Here is a 20214-nt window from a genome sequence, read left to right as displayed (position 1 = left end):
CGCGGCCGTGTCGCCAGGGACGCGCGGGGCGTTTGCGACGGCGGGCGCGCACTTGCTTTACGGCAGTGCCGGGCAGTGCGCTGGGGACAGGGACAGGGACAGACACAGGGACAGGGACAGGGACAGGGACAGGGACAGGGACAGGGACAGGGACAGGGACAGGGACAGACACAGGGACAGGGACAGGGACAGGGACAGGGACAGGGACAGGGACAGGGACAGACACGGACAGGGACAGGGACAGGGACAGACACAGGGACAGGGACAGGGACAGACACAGGGACAGGGACAGGGACAGGGACAGACACAGGGACAGGGACAGGGACAGGGACAGGGACAGGGACAGGGACAGGGACAGGGACAGGGACAGGGACAGACACAGGGACAGGGACAGGGACAGACACAGACACAGGGACAGGGACAGGGACAGGGACAGGGACAGGGACAGGGACAGGGACAGGGACAGGGACAGGGACAGACACAGGGACAGGGACAGGGACAGACACAGGGACAGGGACAGGGACAGGGACAGGGACAGGGACAGGGACAGGGACCGGCAGGAGGGCCCCGCTGCTGTGCCTGGGGGAACAGCGGTGCGAGCCTGGGAGGAGCCCGCGGGTGCTGCGAGGGGAGCGGGACCGGGGCTCCGTGTCCGGCCACTTTGCCGTGTATCACTTCCCTGCTGTTCCTCCTCTGCAGGGGTCAAACAGCACGGGAAACAACTCGTCCGTTTCTAACAGCGTTGTATACTTCTTAGTGTTTATTTGTATTAGCTAATGTGTATATACATTGTGTTTATGCTGTACTTATGTGTACTTCACACAACCTCGTGTTTTGTGTTCTCCTCTGGTGACTGCAAGGAACAGACATCAAACCAAAAGGATTCTCGGGTGATTTTCTTGGGTGATCACACCTAATCTAAAATGCAATAAACTACAAAACTAACTAATTAAAAATATTCTTTTAAAATATCCCTTTGTTTACCAGCAGAGTTTATTCTCTTATTGTGCTTCTCTTCGCTTTACCGTGACCTATCCGAGTCCTGTTTCACCCTTTATTCTATGGGAACCATGAATGTGAATTTCCTGGCAATGGAAGGATTACAAGCGTGCTTTGGGCTATTCCTGACAGCCCGTGCTGGCCCATGGCTGAATCCCAGCTCCTCATGGCCTTGCACAGTGGTGCTGCTGGCTGTGATGGCTTTGCTCTAAAACCCCACGGGTAACAGAGCTGGTGAGCTGCCCTTCGCAGCCCCTCCCGAGCTGGGGGTGCTCAGCAGGGCTGGCAGCTCCGTTGGCTCAGCAGCCCGTGCTGCACGGCCGGCTCACCATCCATGATGGTCAGGACAAGTTTCACGGCCAGCTTGTTCTCTGTGCCCAAGCCATGGTCGCTGGCCGGGCCGTGTGTCACAGCCAGGCTGCTGCCCTTCATGGCCATGCCGGTCCTTCACGGTTTGGCCTCTTCACACATCCAGACTGGCCTTTGTGGCCAGGCCTGTTCTTAATGGCCAGACCATTGTCCATTGTGGCCAGGCTCATCTCTCTCCGCTAGCCTGTCTCAGGCTGGCGGTGCGGAGCAGCCAGGCCAGCTCCTGCCATCCCTTGTGGGTCCGTGCGGTGCGGAGCGGGTCAGAACGGTGCAGAACGGGTCAGAACGGTGCAGAACGGGTCAGAACGGAGCAGAATGGATCTGTGAGGTGCGGAGAGGTGCAGAGGGGGTCCGTGCGGTGCGGCCGGAGAGGAGTGGTCCGTGCGGGTCGGAGCGGAGGTGTGGGTGCAGCTCAGTTCGGAGCGGAGGGTCCGTGCCGCTCGGTTCGGAGCAGAACGGGTCCGTGCCGCTCGGTTCGGAGCAGAACGGGTCCGTGCCGCTCGGTTCGGAGCAGAACGGGTCCGTGCCGCTCGGTTCGGAGCGGAGGGTCCGTGCCGCCTCTCGGCGGGGGCGGCGGGGGAGGCCGAGCCCGCCGGTGGGTGACGGCGGCGGCCCTTCCTGCGGGCGAGCGGCGGCGGAGCCGGAGCCTTTGTGCGGGAGCGGGAGGAGGGTCCCCGCGGCGCCCCGCGGCCCCGGGCGGGCGGGCAGCAGCGGAGGCGGCGGCGGCGGCTGCAGTGCGGATACCGGCAGGGGGGCCTCTTCCCCCCCCTCCACCGCCCGCGGGCACAGCGGAGGCCCCGCCGCTCAGCCGGCTCCGGCCACCAGGTATTTACCGGCCCCTCCGTTCCCCGGGCCCGGCCGGGCGCGGAGCCGTGCGGCGGAGCAGGGGCAGGGACCGGGACCGGGACAGGGACCGGGGTAGGGGAACACATCCGCCCGGCAGGGCCCGGGGCACTTCCCCGGCGCTCGGAGCCTCCCGGGGCCTGCCCCGCACAGCCCCGGCCGCCCCCGGCATCCACAGATCCGGGCAGAGAGGCCGGGGCCGGGGTAAAGATGCCCCGGCGCTCTGGGCTCCTAACGGAGCGGTCATAACCTCGCTGGGGGAAATAAAGAGGGATTGGGGCTGTTCTCCCTCCAGGTCATCAAACTTCCCTTTGGGGAACTCAGTTCCCTTCGGAGGGCTCTGCCCGCTCCTCCCCAGCTCTCCCGAGGCCGCGAAGGGGACAGGTCGCTGGCCGGGAAAGCGAGAGATGCTAAAATTGCCCAAAAATCTCTGTAGCAAAAAGCCGGGTCTCTGGTGACAGGAGCAAGTCCCCACGGGGAGAGCAAAGCAAGGCTTTACACCGTCATTTAATAGTGTCTTTGAAACTCGTTGCCTCGTAGGGTCAATTTCACCCGTTTGTTGGGTTTTTTTCCCAAAGGTTGATCACTATCTAGGAGTTAAAATCCTCTTTGTGTACTTGGTGGGATGTTGATGATACAAAGAAGACACAGTTCAGCATTTCCACGTACAACCCCAGAACATGAAAACGTTCAAATTCAATAGGTCCTCAGTAGGCAACAGGCAATATTAAAATGTCTTTGCTCTTCAGATCTCTCTGACAAAGGATTTGGGAACTGCCTCATCTCTTTCTTGCACCATTTTCTTACCTAGGTTGTGTTTTCTGTTTACAAGCCTGAAGATGGCTGCTGCTGCTTCCTGCAATGTGGAAGAAGATGAGAGCCTGAAGGGATGTGAACTCTATGTTCAGAAACACAACATCCAACAGATTTTAAAAGAATGCATTGTAAACCTCTGTATAGCAAAGCCAGACCGACCCATGAAGTTCCTCAGAGAACACTTTGAAAAATTAGAAAAGGTCAGTGATTTTCATGTGATTTGACATTTTCCATTTATAAAGTGAAAAAGATTATTTAAACATTTCAAATGTTTTGGAACATTTTTTATTTCTTTCAAAATTTAAATGACCACACAGCTGTGAAAATGTCAAGTGTTAAGAGAAAAAAGCCCCAACCCCTTATTTATTACTATAACATTGACTACAGTTTAGAATTTTTTGTGCATAACACCGAGATTATAATATCTCATCATACTGCACTTGTTAAAAATGACCCAAACTGGTTGTGAAGCATGGTGTCCTGAACTTCTATCTCTCGGAATAACCTGTCTACGGGTGTAAAAGATGTTGTTTATTCCAGAGTCAGGTTCTGGGGTTTTTTCTCCTAAAACTGACCAAAATCAGAGAACCAGCAAGTTCTCAAAATCATCAAACAGTTTGCTGTTTAATTTCCCAGCTCTATCCTGTCTGCAGTGAGATCCCAGGATCCTCTGACAGGGGATGCATTTAGAGAGACCTCACTTACTGTGACTGTCTTCAAAGCAGTGTAGAGAGAGGGAAACATTTTAGAACATTCCCAGACAAATTCTTTCTAAAGCCTATGGGTGTCTTTGCAGGAAGAGCACGTTGTGTGAGCAAGTGTTGTTGTAGGCTTGAGAGATAAGGTTTAGTAGGTTTTCCCTTCAAGAGTGAATAATACATAAAATTGATATATCACCAGTGATGTAAAACATTTAATCCCACTCTCTGTTTTTCAGATGTATTTTCTATAGGTGAGTGTATGCCAAATTTGTGTAGTTTTTAAAAAAATGCAAACAATGCATTTTGGTGGTGGTTTGGGACATCAGAGAGGGGTGCAAAGTACAAGATGGTTTTTAATTGTATTTGATTATTATGAAAAAGAAACAGTCTCCTAATTCTGTATATTCTAAACTTCTGGCAGCCAAGACCCATGTTGAGACATTCAAAATTGTTGAATTTCCTTTACTGTGTTCTGAATTATTATCCATTATAACATGTGGAATTTTGGGCTTCTTGAAAAGAAGGATAAACACCATTCTTGTAAAAAACCCATTAAAATATGCTGTGGTATTACGGAATATGCTCCATTGCTAGAGGGATTTCTTGAGGAGTTGTACTGGGGGAGTTTGGCTTTGTTGATGTTAACACAGCACAGAGACTTGAGGCAGGAGGGCAGCTCCTACCCTTGAGAAATTACATCTTCTTTCATGTGTTCTCCTATTATTTCCCAAAGAAGAGCAGACACCAGAATTCTGTAGGACATCAATCAGGATGCCAGCGCAGGAGCTGGTGGATATCACTTGTCTCAAAATGGAAGATGATTTAGAAACATCAAGGCATCAACTGCAGGGAATATTGTGCTTGCTGTGGGAGGGCACAATCTTGGCACTGCCTCTCTAGAGCAGCCTGGGGGCTGAGCCTGCTGAGCCTGGAGGCTTTAGGCTGCTTCTGGAGGTTTCCAGCACTGTAATTCTTGTTCCTACAGCAGCTTGACTCCCTTGTTGCCCAACCATCTCCGAGGACTTCCTCGGGATGAATTGCACTGTGAAGGATTTTCTGCTGTAGAGTAATATTTTGACTTAGCTAGTGGCATGAGAACAGTTGAAGGAAGACTTCTAAAGATAGAGAAACCTTTCAATAAGTTTTGTCCTGTTTTTGTACACTTGTCATATACAGGTAATGTGAAGAATCCTAATGGAATTGTGAATTTAGCAATTATTTATTAGATTTTTGTAAATGTGCAATACTGACATGGCACATTTGCTATTAGCACCTTTAATTTTGGTCCCATGTAGGGAGGGGAGTGAAAATCTTTGGGTTTCAGGATGATTTTCCAAACAAAGTAATATATTTTTCCACCTAAGTGTGGTATTTTGGGGGTTATTTTCCAAACTCATTGGGATAAACAACATGTTCCACCAAAGAGAGCAGTAGAAGAACAGTTTATCTGTCAAAAACACGTGGGAAGTTTAAAGGTGAAGTGCAGGATATTTTTCTAGTGGTTAAAAAATGAGCTTGTGGGAAACAAGTAGAGCTTGATCCCAATCAATGTGCAGAAGCCACCTCAGAAGTGAATAAAAAAAATAAGAGTGTGTTTAATTTTGCTAATTCTTAACTCCATCTCATAAAATCAACCCATAAAAGCAAGATTTATTATGATATGCAAGATCAGAGAGGATCGTAAATGCTTTTCACCTTCTCATGACATCAGAGTTGGGTCCACTGCCTTCAGCCTGCTGCTAAATGAAAACGGGTCGGGGTTTAACCCATCACACTCACTGGCCCCAAGGATCATTCTTAGGTCCAACACGTTCAGGAGCAGGTTTGTGTCGGCAGGAATTGGTACGAGCAGCTGAGAGCAGAGCCAGGGAATGAGGTAATGCTCGAGGGAGGCGACTGTCCTGGGCTAGTGTTCAGCTGTGTGGCTGGGCCACTCTTTATTCACAGCATGGACATGGCCTGCGAGGGCTGTAAAGGGAGAACATGAATAAATACTTACGAATAAAGTGCTGGAGACTGAGGTTTGATGTTTGATGTGTGATTCTGAAGGAGTGCCAGTGTTAGAAAGAACACCCCCCCAATGCCTTTCTAACTGCAGCTTATTTGTATCAAGTACACTATCAAAAACCATAACTGAAAATAATTGTGGGAAAACTTTAATACAAGTTTTTCTATTCACTTAATACTGGCAGGACCTGCTTAGATTGCCAGTAATTGCTGGGAATCAGCCTGTGTTTCTATATTCTGAAGTTTGCAAGTCACTTTTATATGCTGTGACGTACGGACTTCAAGACGAAATCTACTCTGATCACATTAACAGTTACTTTGTAAAAATCTGTAACATGCCCTTGAGCACAGAAAATAGTTAAAAAGCAGTTTAGATACTCTAGATTTTAAAACCTGTGATATTTCCTTTGAAAAATTTGTTTTATGTTTCCCTGTGACTGTGTAGATCTGGGCGGATGGAGTGAGGAAAATCTTTCCCTCAGGTATTGTAATTGGGTTTTTTTTGGAGTGAGAGAATAGATGTTAGTGAAGAAACTGCAGCATTGTTTTAACAGCTGTAATTAAGTCCTGTTTACTTGAGGACTAAAGGAGGCATAGCAGAAAAAAAACAGGGAACGCATATTTTATCTCTGGTTCTTACTTTATGTGGAAAAGTTAATTACTGAGAAATTACGGGCAAGGCTTTGTACATTTAGCCATATCGAGACTGCAAAAATTTCATAGTGTCAGGCTGTTTAGTGCCACGATTATATGATCAAAGGTGGGGTTGTCTTGCCAGGCTAAGCTCAACTGTTCCGCAGCAAAGAATTAGAATAAAGAATAGAGCTAATGAGGAAAATGGCACAAAAGAAGAGGAAGCAGCAGGAAACTGCAGGATGTGTTTAGAACGGCTTTGCTGAAGCTGTTTGGATGTGGGGTATTTGGGAGCAGAGCTGCTCTGGCTGAGCTGGGCTTTGCTGGGACCTTCCGGACCTGAGCTCGTTCCAGGCCCCTTCTGCTGCCCTCAGCACACGCAGGAAACGCCTCTTTGCTCCAATAGAATTTAATAATAAATTAAATGGGCAGGGTTCTTGTGGAGCCAGGCTGGTGCCGCCCGTCTCACGGTACCGTCGGAAAGGGAATTTTAGGAATTTCGGGAAGAGCCGAACTCGGGACCCCGCGGTTCAGTCAAGCCCCGCCTGGCGGCACCGGGCGGAACTGCACCCGGCCACGGGTGGGACACGGGAGGAAAAGGGTTAATAAATAACCCCCAAAAACACCCCCTGTTAGCAAAGTGCACTTCATTTATTTCCCACAGAGGCTTTCAGAACAAAACGCACTCGAGCACCAAAATCTGAGCACCAGGCTCTTCTTCTGCTCTCCCAGTATTTGTATTTTATCATGGAAAGGAGCCCTTCAATCAATAATTTCCACTAGAACCTGTCTAAACTGATGAAATTCATTCTTAAAAGTATAGGTTATTATTATGCAAATTATAACTCACTGCTTTCAGATAAGCTGGCGAGATTTGAAGCAAAATCACACGGAGAAAAAAAATAGAAAAAAATGCATTAACTAAGCAGTTTTATAAAGCCTAATAATAATATTGTTCAAAGCTTGCAAAGCAGTTGGGTGCTATCTCCTTGGTGGTCAGAAATGTTGGTAAAGCATGCAGGAACATACCTGAGATGCTGATAGAAGCACAAGAGAGGGAGCAGCAGGTGCCCTGGATGTGTGACCACACTTCTGAGCAGGCTTGGGCAGCCTCTGCTCCTGCCTCTCCTCTGATAGCAGCACTGGGAAGAGCTGGATGGAAATCAGTTCAGGTGGGACCCCTGTGATTGCCAGATTCTGCCCCAGGCAGTGTTGTGAGAGGTGATAGTTTACTTGGAAGAGGTAAAGGAAAACAAAGTGAATTTTTAAAACCCCCTCAGGCAAACTTTCCTGCATGCAGGAGGCTTAGGGAAGGGTGGAGGATGAAGGGAATAAGAGCAGAAAGAGAAAAAAAGCTTTTTCCCTAAGAAATAAAATTGGTTATAAGCAAACCCATGCTATTAGGAGCTTGTGTGGAACATATTAGAGCTGAGCTCCCTGTTTACTTTGTGTGTCCACAAGTGTGAGTAGCTTTCCCAGTCTCAAAGCCAAAACCTAACAAAAACAGAATGCAGTGATGGAACACAGAGGGAATTCTGCCTGGAAGACATTTTTGTTTCACATCTCAAGCTCCCCTGTTTTACATTCATCAGGTTACTTAATCCACTTTTATGTGGGCTTGTCTCTTCTTACACAAGCTATGCGTGCATACATTGTTATTTGGCTGGATTTTAAGAATCAGAAGTGTTGGCTATGATTCTCTTTGATTATATAAGCTTTTAGGTATCAAAAATAGGGTCTGTGTTTTGTAACATAACCTCTCACTTTGCTGTGAGGCGTATGTAAGAAAGTAGGGAAGAGGTGGTGAAGGGTTGAGATGCTGAAGACACTGGTGGGGGGGAAGACAAGAAGTGTGAACAAGGTGCAGGAGGTAAAACAATGGCAGTAAAGGGTCTAAGGAAGGTCAGTGATGCAGCTGGAGTGTCATCAGAGTAGGAGGATTTTTGGCAGGAGAACTTTGTCTAGATTGGAAATTGGGAATGAGCTGAGATGCAGAGAGGCCACGGAGGATGCAGAAATAGTAATCAAAGTGGAGGATAAGTGTGGAGTGGGCAAATGCCTTGGTAGGGTAGTAGGGAGTGCAGGTGAAAGATATTTCTTAGAAGTGCTGTAGAAGAAAAGCAGCATGTACCAGGGGGAGGGCAGTGGAACAATAATTGGGATTGTGTGAATAACAAGGCTGAATGATCATAAAGACTGTCCTAGCAATGATAAGACTTCAAAGAACATTAAGATCTCACAGATTTTTCCTGCTTTTAGTGATGGCATTGGTCAGTCCTGTGCTTCCAGCAAAACAAGGTGCTCTGCCTTTGGCCTTTATTGGTTGCTATAAATCATTAATCCCAAGAAGTAGAAACCCTCCTGGGCTGAGAGCATCTCCTCTGGGTCAATTCCAGCACAAAGAGAGATTAGTTACCTGAGCATGAACCTTCCTGCACATTTTCTGTGAATGATCCAGGTCTGTCAGTCAGAAAAGTTTATAAATGTGCTTGAGGGGGAAAGAAAATCATTTAGAGTGTACTTAGTGATGGTGTTTTTGAATGCAATGAGTGTATTGTAGGAAGCACAGCAGATACTGAGCTTTGATATCAAATGTCTGACTTGCTTTTAGAAGTCTTCTTGGGATGTAGTTGCAAGGCTGCACAGTGATTTGGAGCCTCCTTAGGTGCTTTCCTTCCTTCAGCTCACCTGAGTTTTCAGGTATTGACAAAGCCTGAAACGAGAGAATGGGAAAGGAAGTGAATTTCTGTTTAGAAAAGCTCCACCTGATAGGAAAAAACACTTCTGGGTCAGGAAGTGTGAGTGCTCTTAAGCAGTGATCTAAAACTGTCTCAGCATTGTGGCTGCTTCACTTGCAGTGCTTAAACTCATTCAAAATTCATGAAAGCATTATCTGGGGAAGATGCTGAGGACAATATGCCAAATTCCTGTGGTTTATACCTCAGCTTCTTGTAGCTGAAGGTGGACATTCAAAAGATAAATTGGTCACTGAAATTGTATTTATTGATTCTTCTATCAAGTTGAGGCAATGATCAAAGGCAGTTACTGTCTTGCAGTTGTGTCTTCCATGTGTTTTCTCATTTGAAGGTGGACATAATTGGGCAATATGATTATGAATTACCAGTGCCATCCAAAGAGAGAGAGAGAGAGAGAGAGAAAAAAAACCCACTTGTTGCCATGACAACAAAAGATGATGATGTGTTTACTTGAAACTGAGTTCTGCACAAGGATTCACATCAAGCCGCATCTGAAGATCGGTGTTTGAAGAACTCTTCTTGAGACAGTTCATTCCTCCTTTCAAACATTTGCTGCATTTGTGCAGTTTTACCCCAGGATATATGGAAGACGTCTCCCTGAAAGCTCAGCCCAGGACAGAGCAAACGCTTTTATTTCCAAAAGGCACGCTCTAGTTCAGGAATGGGGATCCTTCCCAGACTGCAAATAGCGGCGTGTGGAAAAGCCAGCCAGTCAACTGCCTGCTGTTTATATAAAAGGAGTTTGTAGTGAAGAGACTTCCTTTTAAAATGAATCACACCGTAACTCACTTTTATAATCCTTTAATGTCTTTTTGGCTTCTAAAAGTATTTGAGTTTAAGAGCATGCTTTGTAGTATTAATTTTATCTCACTGAGCTTTCTTTTGTGTATAAATCTGTGCTGGGGCAGGGGAGATATTATTTATTAATTCCTTGGAAGTGGTTTTTATGCAATATATACTGAAGAGAGAAGAGTGTATTTTATATTCAAATGTGGCAAACTACTACTCTTCTCTCTGAGTAAATATGCTGTGTATAAAAAGAACTGTATAAGTGCTGCACACCATGAGTTAGCCGACTCCCCTCTTGTTGTACTTGCCTTTTAGCTAAATTTTAGCTGCTATTCTTCAGAAAGGTCTTTACTACCTTTTATTTAAGCCCATGAAGAATTTGGTTGTGTTCATTTAATATAATGAGAGACCATTAACACTGTCAGAGATAGGCAGTCAGTAATGTTATTTGAAATCCTTCTGTCACAGCTTTTGTTTTTAAACACTAAGTATTAAATATACTTGTAATATATAGCACACATTTGTATTTGAAATATTTTGCTTGATTGTACTTAAGGAATCTAGAGATAGAGAGGAGTAAGGAAGAAGTTGATGAGAATGCTGAAATAGAATTTGCAGTTCTTACACTATAGGAAAATGTAGCTGAGTCATTTTTTTACGTATCTGGTGCTATTGTTTGAATGTGAAGTTAAAAAGTTTCAGTAAGCATTTAATACATCTGAAATTCTGGTTTTGGTTACAGCACCAAGGTCAATTGTATTGTGGCCTGGGAGTTTTGAGGTTGTAAGCCAAATTTAAAACCCAACTGATCTCAGAAAGAACTTGGCACTTTTTGAGGCAGGTCAAGGTCTTGAAAATTCAGATCTTTAGCCAGCCCTCTACATTTTATCTCTGAGCTTGTCCCCGAAATATTTCAGTAATGTCTTCTTCAAAACAAGAGTGTGTGACTTGTTACTTTGAGCCATGCAGCATGGCTCATGGCATGGAAATACTCTTCAGTTATTTATTTCAAGTAGCAATAGTGCATCAAAGACTGGTGTCAGAGGTTAATGAGAAGGGCAGTGTCAGTGATAGTGCAGGAATTAACTGGAATTAGACCAGAAAACACAGGTGGCATGACTGGATTTGATGTAAACATCAATGTCAAAACATATATTAATCATCCATTTTTCTTGCAAGCTTGAAAGCTGTGAGCTTGTGCCAGTTTTTTGTACTGCCCTTTTCTGGTGCCATACCTGATGAGCTGTGGATAAGTCACTTCCTCTGTCAGTGAGACCAGCTGGTGATGTTGGTGATCTGCCACTCGTGCTGGTGCTCCCAAATGCTCCCTCCTCCACTGACTCCTGTCCTAACTCTGAATGGAAACTCTCACTGGAAATTTCCTGTAGGACAGAGGCCAGGTTCTGGCACCCCTGTTGGAGGAATGCTGTTTTATGGGGTGTGCAGGGAGCTCAGCGTTGCTGTGATTTCTTTTGGGTAGCCTGCAGTGCTGCTGAGCTGAGTTGTCTGCCAAATACTGGGGTTTTCCAGGGAGTCATGGGGTGATGGCTACATGTACAGCCCTGGACATGACACTGGGGCTGCCAGGCTCTGGGGTTTGCCTGCACAGAGGAGACAACAGCAGATCAAACACTGGGCTACTGCTGCAGCAGCCAGCTTGCGTCCTTGCAGTGCCTGTGTCCCTCCTGCTCATGCCCTCTGTTTCCTGTGCCAGAGAACAGAACAGATGGCCCACCCCATCTCCAGCTCTCCCCTGCCTTTAGGAGATGGGTGAAGACTGGAATGAAGCAGCCCTGAAGGGCTCTGGGGAAGCAGCAGGGGCAGAGTGTTGTGGCTGAGCAGTGCCAGGGAGGGAGAAGGAAGGCTGGGTCTGAGCAGACAGGCCCCCGTTCCTTTGACTGACAGACAGGGATGATGCAAAGGGAATTTTACTCCTTTATGTTTTCCCTCAAATCCGAGGAAGCTGAGGGATAGAACATGGGGCTCTGAGAAAATACTATAATTATGGGTAATCTGGTTTGCCTCTATCCTTTGGAAGTCAAATTCAGTGTATGGATTGACAGTCTTGCAACTCTGACCTCCTTTCTTGAAGGTTTTCTGTACTGTTTTCCACTCTTGTTATTCTCTCTTCAGGGATTCCCCCTTCCTATTTTATTCTTTGTTCCACAAGCATGAAATTTGGAGAATAACCTCCCTATTGGCCAGCTGGTGCTAGGCCAGCCATCATCCTTCATAGTCCTCTGGAACCTGCCTGGTTCTTATTTGCTTGGAATCCCATTGATTATAAATCAGTTGTATGGCAGAAATTCTGGAGTAGGGAGCATCTTTGCTGTTTGTGGTGATAGTAAGCTTGCAAAGCAGAGCAAGATGAAGAAACCTATCTAAATGTATCAATGTGTGACTTCTGACAAGTTGTCTGCACAAGAGACAACGGTATGTACAGGCCAAATGAGAAGATAAACAACTGTGATATTGGAGAGTAAGCACAAGAGGCTTGTTTTGCTTTCTCAACCAGGGTAGCTGCAAAGATATGCCTGCACTTTATATACATTGGTTGCCATGATGTGTAAGAAGGAGTTGAACAAGTCAAATGCCTGTACACACATTGTAGATAATGCTATTCTCATTAAATTTGCCATTTTCTGTCAGCAGTGCAAACTGACATTCACCCAAACAGAAGTTGGGTGATAGTCATAAAAGAAGGGTGAATTGGCTATATCCATGGGTAAGAGGTGTTTGATTGTCTCTTTTTGACTTGCAGGAAGAATGCAAGCAGATCCTGGCTCGGCAGAAATCCAGCTCCCAGTCGGATTCTCACGACGATGAGATTTCCCCGCCGCCTCCCAACCCGGTGGTGAAGGCGCGGCGCAGGCGAGGAGGGGTCAGTGCAGAGGTGTACACCGAGGAAGATGCTGTTTCCTACGTCAGAAAGGTAATGTGGGACCACCTCTCTGGCTCTGAGATGTACAAGACAAATGAGTGACTCATATTTTGTCCCTAGTTTGGACTCCTGGGCCAGCCTGGAGGATGGTGTCCTCATGCTGGCATGAGCAGGGCCTGACCATCTTCACACTCAAGATCTTTTGCTGTCTCCTTGACTGGGAACTCTCCCCATCAATGGATTTCAGCATTTGCTGTTCCTTCCTTTTTGAGATGTGCTGCTCATCTGTGTCCCTGTCTAATATAGGGTCAGTAATTCTCAGCCATTTTCTTGATAATCACTGACTTCAGCATTTTCTGAGTTTGATCAGAACCTCGCATTATTGGAAGACATCTTTTCTATTGCTGCATTTCCTGTTTGCTTTGGTTTTTGTTTTTTGTTTCCAAAAGTCAGTTCTGCCTCAAAATTTCTTTAATCTAAGTCATTTAGGTTTCCTAGACCACTAGGGCACTTATTTCCCATGTTGACCAGCTACCACTTACCCCACTGAATTTTGGAAGTTGACCATACATGGGTGACTTTGTGTGACCATTGTCTTTGAAGAAATGCCAGTCTCAAATTAGGTAATTTCCTCACTAGGAGCTCTAATTTGGGTTTCTCTCTCTTTAACTGCCTTTTTCACAAAAATATCTAACTATGTTGAATCTTTAATGTCTCTTAATAACTCTGCATTTTTTTGACACTGGATAAAGCTTTCAAAGATTATTAAAAGAGAGATATTACAATAGCATATGTCATGTTTGTTTAGGGAGCCAGGCTGAAAGTGTTTTTCATAAGGTTGACAGATGCTACTAATGTGCTTTTGTGCATGCCTGGAGTAGCTTTAACTCGAAGAGCTTTTTCTTTATGGGAATACATTTTGTCAGTCACTGTTTTTTGGCAGAATGCTTTTTGCCTTTGCAGTCAGATGTGCTTTTGTCATCTGCTTATGATACAAGTTCACTGGCTGCTCCGGGGATTTCTGTACCAAGAAAAAAAGAATAAGGAGAGCCATTCATCCTAAAAACAAGTGTGTAAGAGTATTCTTGTGGCACTTAAATAATATTTGCAAGTGTGTGGTAAATTTTAATAGCACTGTGGGCAAGCTATTATTTAATGCCCTGCACCATTAAAAAACTTATGTGATACTTCAAAAGCCACTTGAAAACACTTCTTTTTGTGCATTTTGCAATATCCCCCTAAAAAACTTCCATGAAGAGATCCCATTTGTTTCTGCTTATTATGGGTTCCATCTGACTCTTCTGCAAATCAAAGAAACATCCCTTCCCACCCCCTGAGTAATTCTTTTATGTTTATAATGGAACCTGAAGTAAACTTTGTTTTCTTCATTTCTCAACAGTGATGTCAGTGAGTCCTGACAGTAGCATGAGTAGGCAAGAACCAGAAGCAGCAATACAGATCACATTCTGTGTGTTCTGTGACTAGCCCTGTTATGATTTTAATTTCCTAGGAACTGACTGATCTTAAATAATAATAATTTAGGGGATAGTTTCTTGTGCAGCTACAGATGCTGGAAGGAATACAGGAATAACACTGGGAGGATTTGTGTCAGTGCTTTGTCTTCTGCCATAAGCAAATGTATCCCATGGTGAAACCCATGGATGTGTGTTTGTGACAGATTTCTAGAATACAGAAATAAAAGGAGACACTGAAAGGGCAAATTATGGAACAAATCTAAAAGAGTAAAAAGCAAGGCAAAGGTTGTGTTAGACTATTGCAAACAGATGGAATTTTAGATAGTAGTCAGGAAGAACCTCTGGCTTGAATTCAGGTATTGGATAGAAACACATCTGGGTCATAAGCCAGTTTGAAGGATCCCTTGCAGGGGTGAGCATGAGTAGTGCTAGAGGCAGTGAAATGAATTATGTCCCTGGAGAGAAAATCAAAAGAGATTTAGCTTTGTGATTTGTGCAAGCACATGGCATGGCTTCATTCTGGGGAAGATCTCTGTGGAGGGTTAGTTCATCCTTGAACCAGAGAAAGTAATATTTGTCATCACATCTGACATAACACAGTTAACAACTAACAGAACAGGAATCTAGCTCTAAAGAGGGTTATCAACTTGAAGAGAATATTCAGTGATTATTTGGAAGAGTGATGTAAGAAATGGCCAAGTGATTCTTACCAACATTTGATTTTTGTCAGATGCCTGGTTACACCTAGAAAACCTCTCCTGTGTTTTCTGTGTCCCTGCCCCAACAAACCTTGTGACTTTCACTGCTGTAAATTTACACTGGGAAAGGCTAGTCAGTGCTATTTCATAATCAGGCAGAAAGGCTGGAGTTGAATGTCTCAGTGATCTGATTATTTACCCTTTTGGGTCATCAGCAGTAAGATGAGCAGCTGGTGTATTCTTAATAGAGCAAGGGTTCAGGCCTGCAATCCCATCCAGTGTTCCTCTGGTAGGGTAAAAAACAAGAATAAGATATTGGCCAAATTTAACACTGAGAAATTTAAACTTTTAGATCAATTAGATTAGGTTTCACTTTGATACAAACATGCAGTTTTACACATATACTTCTCTACGCTTAATTTGATTAATCTGATGGCTGCAGCAGTCGATACAAGAGAGGTCTGAAGCCAGTTTAACTTTAGATCTTCACAGTGCAACCTTTCCCTGTGAAATAAATCTTGATGATTCTTTGTTGGAACTGGTTCTACATCAGTTTCACCCTTTGAGACATCCTTCTTTTGGCTGGATGGGTGGTTCCTTGCCTGTCCAGGATGAGGGAAGGAAAATACCTGCACATCAACACAGGCAGTAACTTAAGACAGACAAATACACTATTCCTATAAAATGTGAGAGAAATGTATCTGATAAATGCCCCTTATCAGACCTTTATTGTGCAGTAATTGACAATAATTACAGTAATCTGACAAACAGGTTTTGATTTTCAGATTAGAGTAAGGTTTATTTAACACTTAAAACTTCTGCTGTGCTGTATTCTGTCCCGTTACAGTTAAACTATAAAGGAAAATCACATTATCAAAGACAATGTATATCTTTGACAGGTCAAAATTTTGTTACAAATTTCTTGTGTTTCCCTAATCTTGTCTTAATCTTGGAGTCTCTGAGTGGTAGAAGAAGATACTTGGCAAATAGAGAGATACATTATCTACTGATATCTTACCTAAATGGTTACCAAAATGGAAATACTCCTGAATTTCAACTTTTATTTTGAGCAAATTCATGCACAATAAGACTATTGTCGTCTCTCCACCTAACAAATAAAAATCTCTTTATGTTCAAATGGAAATTCTTCTTGTTTGCCATGAAGGCAAGGCACAGGATTTTGACTCAAGTGGGCCAATCAGGAGCTTGGTTCCTTATACCACAGCCAATGCTAAAAAATATGATTTAATCAACAGATTTGTACCTTTTTCCTAAAGAAATGTTGCTATTTCCACAGTTTTAAAAGTAGGTTGCTTCTGATATTGTTTGGAGGGAAGAGGAATATGAAATACATTTTCTCAGTCCAAGGCATTTGAAAGGAGACTACACAGTAGCTCCTAATTATAGTATTTTATGGATATTCTTCTCCCCAGTCACCCCTGATCTTATATTTCCTTTCTGAGTGTCATTTTGAGAACAAAAATTCTTATCCTTCCATTATCAAAACTGCAATTTGTTACTTTCTTAGTGGCTTTATATTATAGCCTAATCCTGTCTCAGTGCCTGAAATCAAATTGCACCCATTTTCTTGAATACTGGAATTTTCTGTAGATTTCATGATTTATGAAGAAATACAATCAGGTGGGTAATTACCTTTCATTCTTTTCTCTACAGGTGATTCCAAAGGACTATAAAACTATGACTGCTTTGGCTAAGGCCATCTCCAAGAATGTGCTCTTTGCTCATCTTGATGACAATGAACGAAGGTATGAGGAGCTTTATGATTCAAGGGAATCCATAGCTTGGTGTGAGGACAAGAAATTAGATGAAATTTTGTCTCAGGGTTCAGAACTGCTCTCACTGATGCATTTGAGTCACACTGGATGCACCCTCAAACATGCTCATGGTATTGTGACAGAGGGTAAAATCACAAGGCAAAAAGGACAAGAATAGGTTAGAGTGTATTCAGAAATATTCAATATTTTCAGAACAGATGGGCCTAATAAACTTTATTCTAGATTACTTAATTAGCTAAAGCAGTCTCAGAAGCATTTGTCATTATTTCTGAAACTCAGGGAAGACAGGTCAAGAGATGAATGAGTGGGAAAGAAAAAGCATAATGTCTGTAAAGAGATAAAAGGGAATGACACGTAAATTGTTTTGTTCTTGGAAAAACTGGAACAAACAAATTATGTATGAGCACTTGAAGGAGACCAAGGAGTTCACTAGCAGCCAATGTGACTTTTAAAGACTTGAAAATGCCTTTCCAGAACTGATAGAAAGTTGTACAGCTGAGGAGGCACAAAGGAGGCCAAACAGCTCAACTTCCAGTAATGTTTTCCACAATAATGTTTATGATGGTTTCATAAAATAAAATGGGAAAGTGTGTCTTTAGTGAAACCAGTGTGGAATCTGTGCAAAACTGATGGAATTATAGCAAATAGCAGGGACCACTGGTCCATCATTCCAATGGAAAGGTATATTGAAGGGGTTGTCCTACTTTTCACCCTTATTATCATTAGCAGCTTCGGTGGGATAGGCTATGAGTGTTGAATTTTTAGCTGACATGAAGATGGGAAGGGCTGCTAAAACACTGGGAGACAAGGGTAGCATTCAGAATTATGCTGACAGGTTGAAGGAATGTTCTAGTAAAAGCAGAAGTCTCAGTAAAAGCAGCCAAGTGCAGAGAAGCATTCCTTAGGCAGGAAGAACATCTTTATGACTATAAAACAGTTTTGTAGTTTTAGTAGTTCCTTGAAAAACTATGTGGAACTGATTGTGACTCATGGTCTGAATAATAGTCACTCACATCAATTAGTGTTTTTTGGAAAATACTGATGTTGTGCTGGGGTAGCTAAACTGAACATGCAAGATGTCCCTGTGCTGGAAAGATTTCAGCTGGAGCACAGTGTCCAGTTTGGGCGCTGCACTTCAAGGAAGAACAGTTGGAGGAAATTCATGGTGCAGTGGTGGGAATGATCACAGACCTACCCAACATCATTTCTGAGGGAAGAATGGGATTGCTTGGCCTGCAGAATAAAAGCTGGGGCAGAGGGATGCAATAATAGCTTATAATTGCATGTGAATAATGCTGTGTGAGTGATAAACTGCTCTGTGGGCCAGAGGGTAAAGAAAAACAAATTTAAAGTTCAGTGGGAGGGAGCCAAGTCAGATCCAAGAAGAGGTCTCTGGTTGCTTGGGTGGATTGTGGAGTCTCCACCACTTGAAGCTGTTGAGGACAGATTAGACTGTGCTCTGCCAGGAGTGACGAGCATCAGTCCTGCCTTGCAGCAGATAAGGCTCAGTGAGGTCAGGAACTCCTCACCAACCCCACTTTTCTGTGCTTCCATGGTTAGAAAAGACAAAAACATTCTCTACATTGATAGTTTTAGTTCTGGCAGAACATCAGCAGCACAATCCTTCAGTGGGGCTACTCAAATGCTTGCAGTCAAAGCACATTCCAAGAGTGCAAAATTTACTCCCTCTTGCAGATGTTTACACAGTTTAATTACTTTGCAATCTTAATGCTACCATGTTAACATGCAGATTTCTGGAGTAATTAGAAGAGGATGAACTTTGCACATTTCTTCTAGCTTTTTCACCCACAGGGGAGAATTCTTGTACAGAACTGCTGTAAATCCTCATTATACTCTCAGTGTGTTGATGTGACAGACACTGGAAGGAGAGGTTTTAGGTCTGGAAAAAAGGACTTCTCAGAAATAAGTTATCAAAATAGGGTGAGAGACAAAATCTGAAGGACAAGTGCTTTTTCTTGCACTGTGCTGATTCCACATCATGATCATGGTCTCTCTTATCTGTTCTCTGTGTCCCATTTTCCTCTGTCCTGTCATGGATATGTGTTAGGAGTGAAGAGACATGCACAGGCTCCCATGTGTGTGCTGCAGGTGCATTGTGGACTCTCTGCTTTTGCAAACTGTGGCATGGCCAGGTGTATTTTGCCTCTGCTGTCAAAAGATTCAGGAGCTCCTGGGCTGTGCAGTGGAGCATGGTCAGTTGTAGACCATTTCCCTGCTCAGGGATGAGTCCAGAGGACTCATTTGAGCCTCAGGATGAGCACAGCAGGCTATTGCTGACATTAGGAAAAAGAAAAGGAGCTCACAGAAGGATGTATATTCTGCTCTGCAGACAAGATTGAAATGAAGGAATAAATTGTCATCATGCTCTTACCCTTGTCTGGTTGCATTTGTCAAGTGTGGAGAAGTCAGCAAGTCAGAGCATACCATTGCCATCCCTTCCAGTCTGCATCTTCTTAATGTAAATATGCAGTTCAGTAAAGTAAATGGTAAATTACTTCATTTGGGCTCTTGGAATGGTGGAAAGCTAGGTGAGGTTATTTTATTTTTTGTGCTGCAGTGGTGGTGTTTATAGGCTTGTGTTTGTTTTCCTCAGTGCTCTCTACACTGAAGGTATTATCATTGTTTTATCTAATTTCATGTTTGACCAAAATGTAGGAGGTGTTCTGGTGGGGGAAGGATGGACTAGAGATTTCTCATTTACAATGGATGACTCTTACATTTTTTTCTTCTAAAAGATATTTGTGTTAGCCTGCTCTGACTTGTGTTGCACTTGCTGCTTGGCAGCTGTGAAATTTAAACCCTTATTTGTAAAGGCAGAGTGTAGCATATCATCTCTCTGTCAGATATTCCATATGAAGGGTTGGTTGCATGAGAAATCATTCTGAAGTTAAGGTAAACAAGCACCTTTTTGCACTGGTGTTGGAAATACTTTTCTTCAAGTCTTATTTTATAGCACATCTTTCCCTGTGCCATGCTTCAAACGGGGCTGCCATCTATGTCCTACACACACAGAGTCTCTGGTGTAAAATTGTACTGAAAAGTGCAATGAAAGGGAAATGTGACTGCAACAGTACCAAAAGCAGCAGAACAAGTTATCAGCAACTTTTGCCAACGTGTTCAAGAGTTGCTGACATTGCAAAGAACAATGCAGCTCCACGAAGTGACGTGGCAGTCCACTGTTTTCTCATAGGACTTGGTTAAACTCTGGAGTAAGGTCCTGGTTCTCTCAAAGCCAGTGGAAAAATGCCCAATACCTGAAGATGTGGTTTTAGCTGTGAGGAGCTGCTGTTCTGGTTTGAGTGATGGGAAATGCATGGTTTGTCTTGAGGGGAATTTCCTTGCTGATCTTATCCCTTCTGGTTCTAGTGTGATCTCAAGATTCAGGCCTGTTCTGAAGGTGATTTAGAGTTTGCATTAACTTCCCCCTTCT

The 20214-nt window shown here is 44.0% G+C and overlaps 1 protein-coding gene across 2 annotated transcripts in view; it reads left to right on the top strand.

Moving 5' to 3' along the window:
• Window positions 1–2006: 2006 nt before the first annotated feature.
• Window positions 2007–20214, top strand: part of PRKAR1B (protein kinase cAMP-dependent type I regulatory subunit beta) — a 91625-nt gene continuing 73417 nt past the window's right edge. Inside the window, exons 1-4 of one of the 2 annotated variants that reach the window (XM_014252757.2) lie at window positions 2007–2193; window positions 3044–3227; window positions 12675–12845; window positions 16642–16733. In XM_014252757.2, the coding sequence (XP_014108232.1) occupies window positions 3051–3227; window positions 12675–12845; window positions 16642–16733 (440 nt within the window). In that variant the 5' untranslated portion in view covers window positions 2007–2193; window positions 3044–3050. Of the gene's footprint in view, window positions 2194–3022; window positions 3228–12674; window positions 12846–16641; window positions 16734–20214 lie in introns of both variants that reach the window. The other variant, XM_005522980.2, reaches the window with a different exon arrangement.

Source organism: Pseudopodoces humilis, chromosome 18, assembly GCF_049639895.1.
Source record: "Pseudopodoces humilis isolate 2021_Gansu_Grassland_sample_001 chromosome 18, ASM4963989v1, whole genome shotgun sequence".
Taxonomy (NCBI): Eukaryota; Metazoa; Chordata; class Aves; order Passeriformes; family Paridae; genus Pseudopodoces; species Pseudopodoces humilis.
The sequence above is the reverse complement of the archived record's forward strand: the minus strand, read 5'-3'. Positions and strand labels throughout refer to the sequence as shown.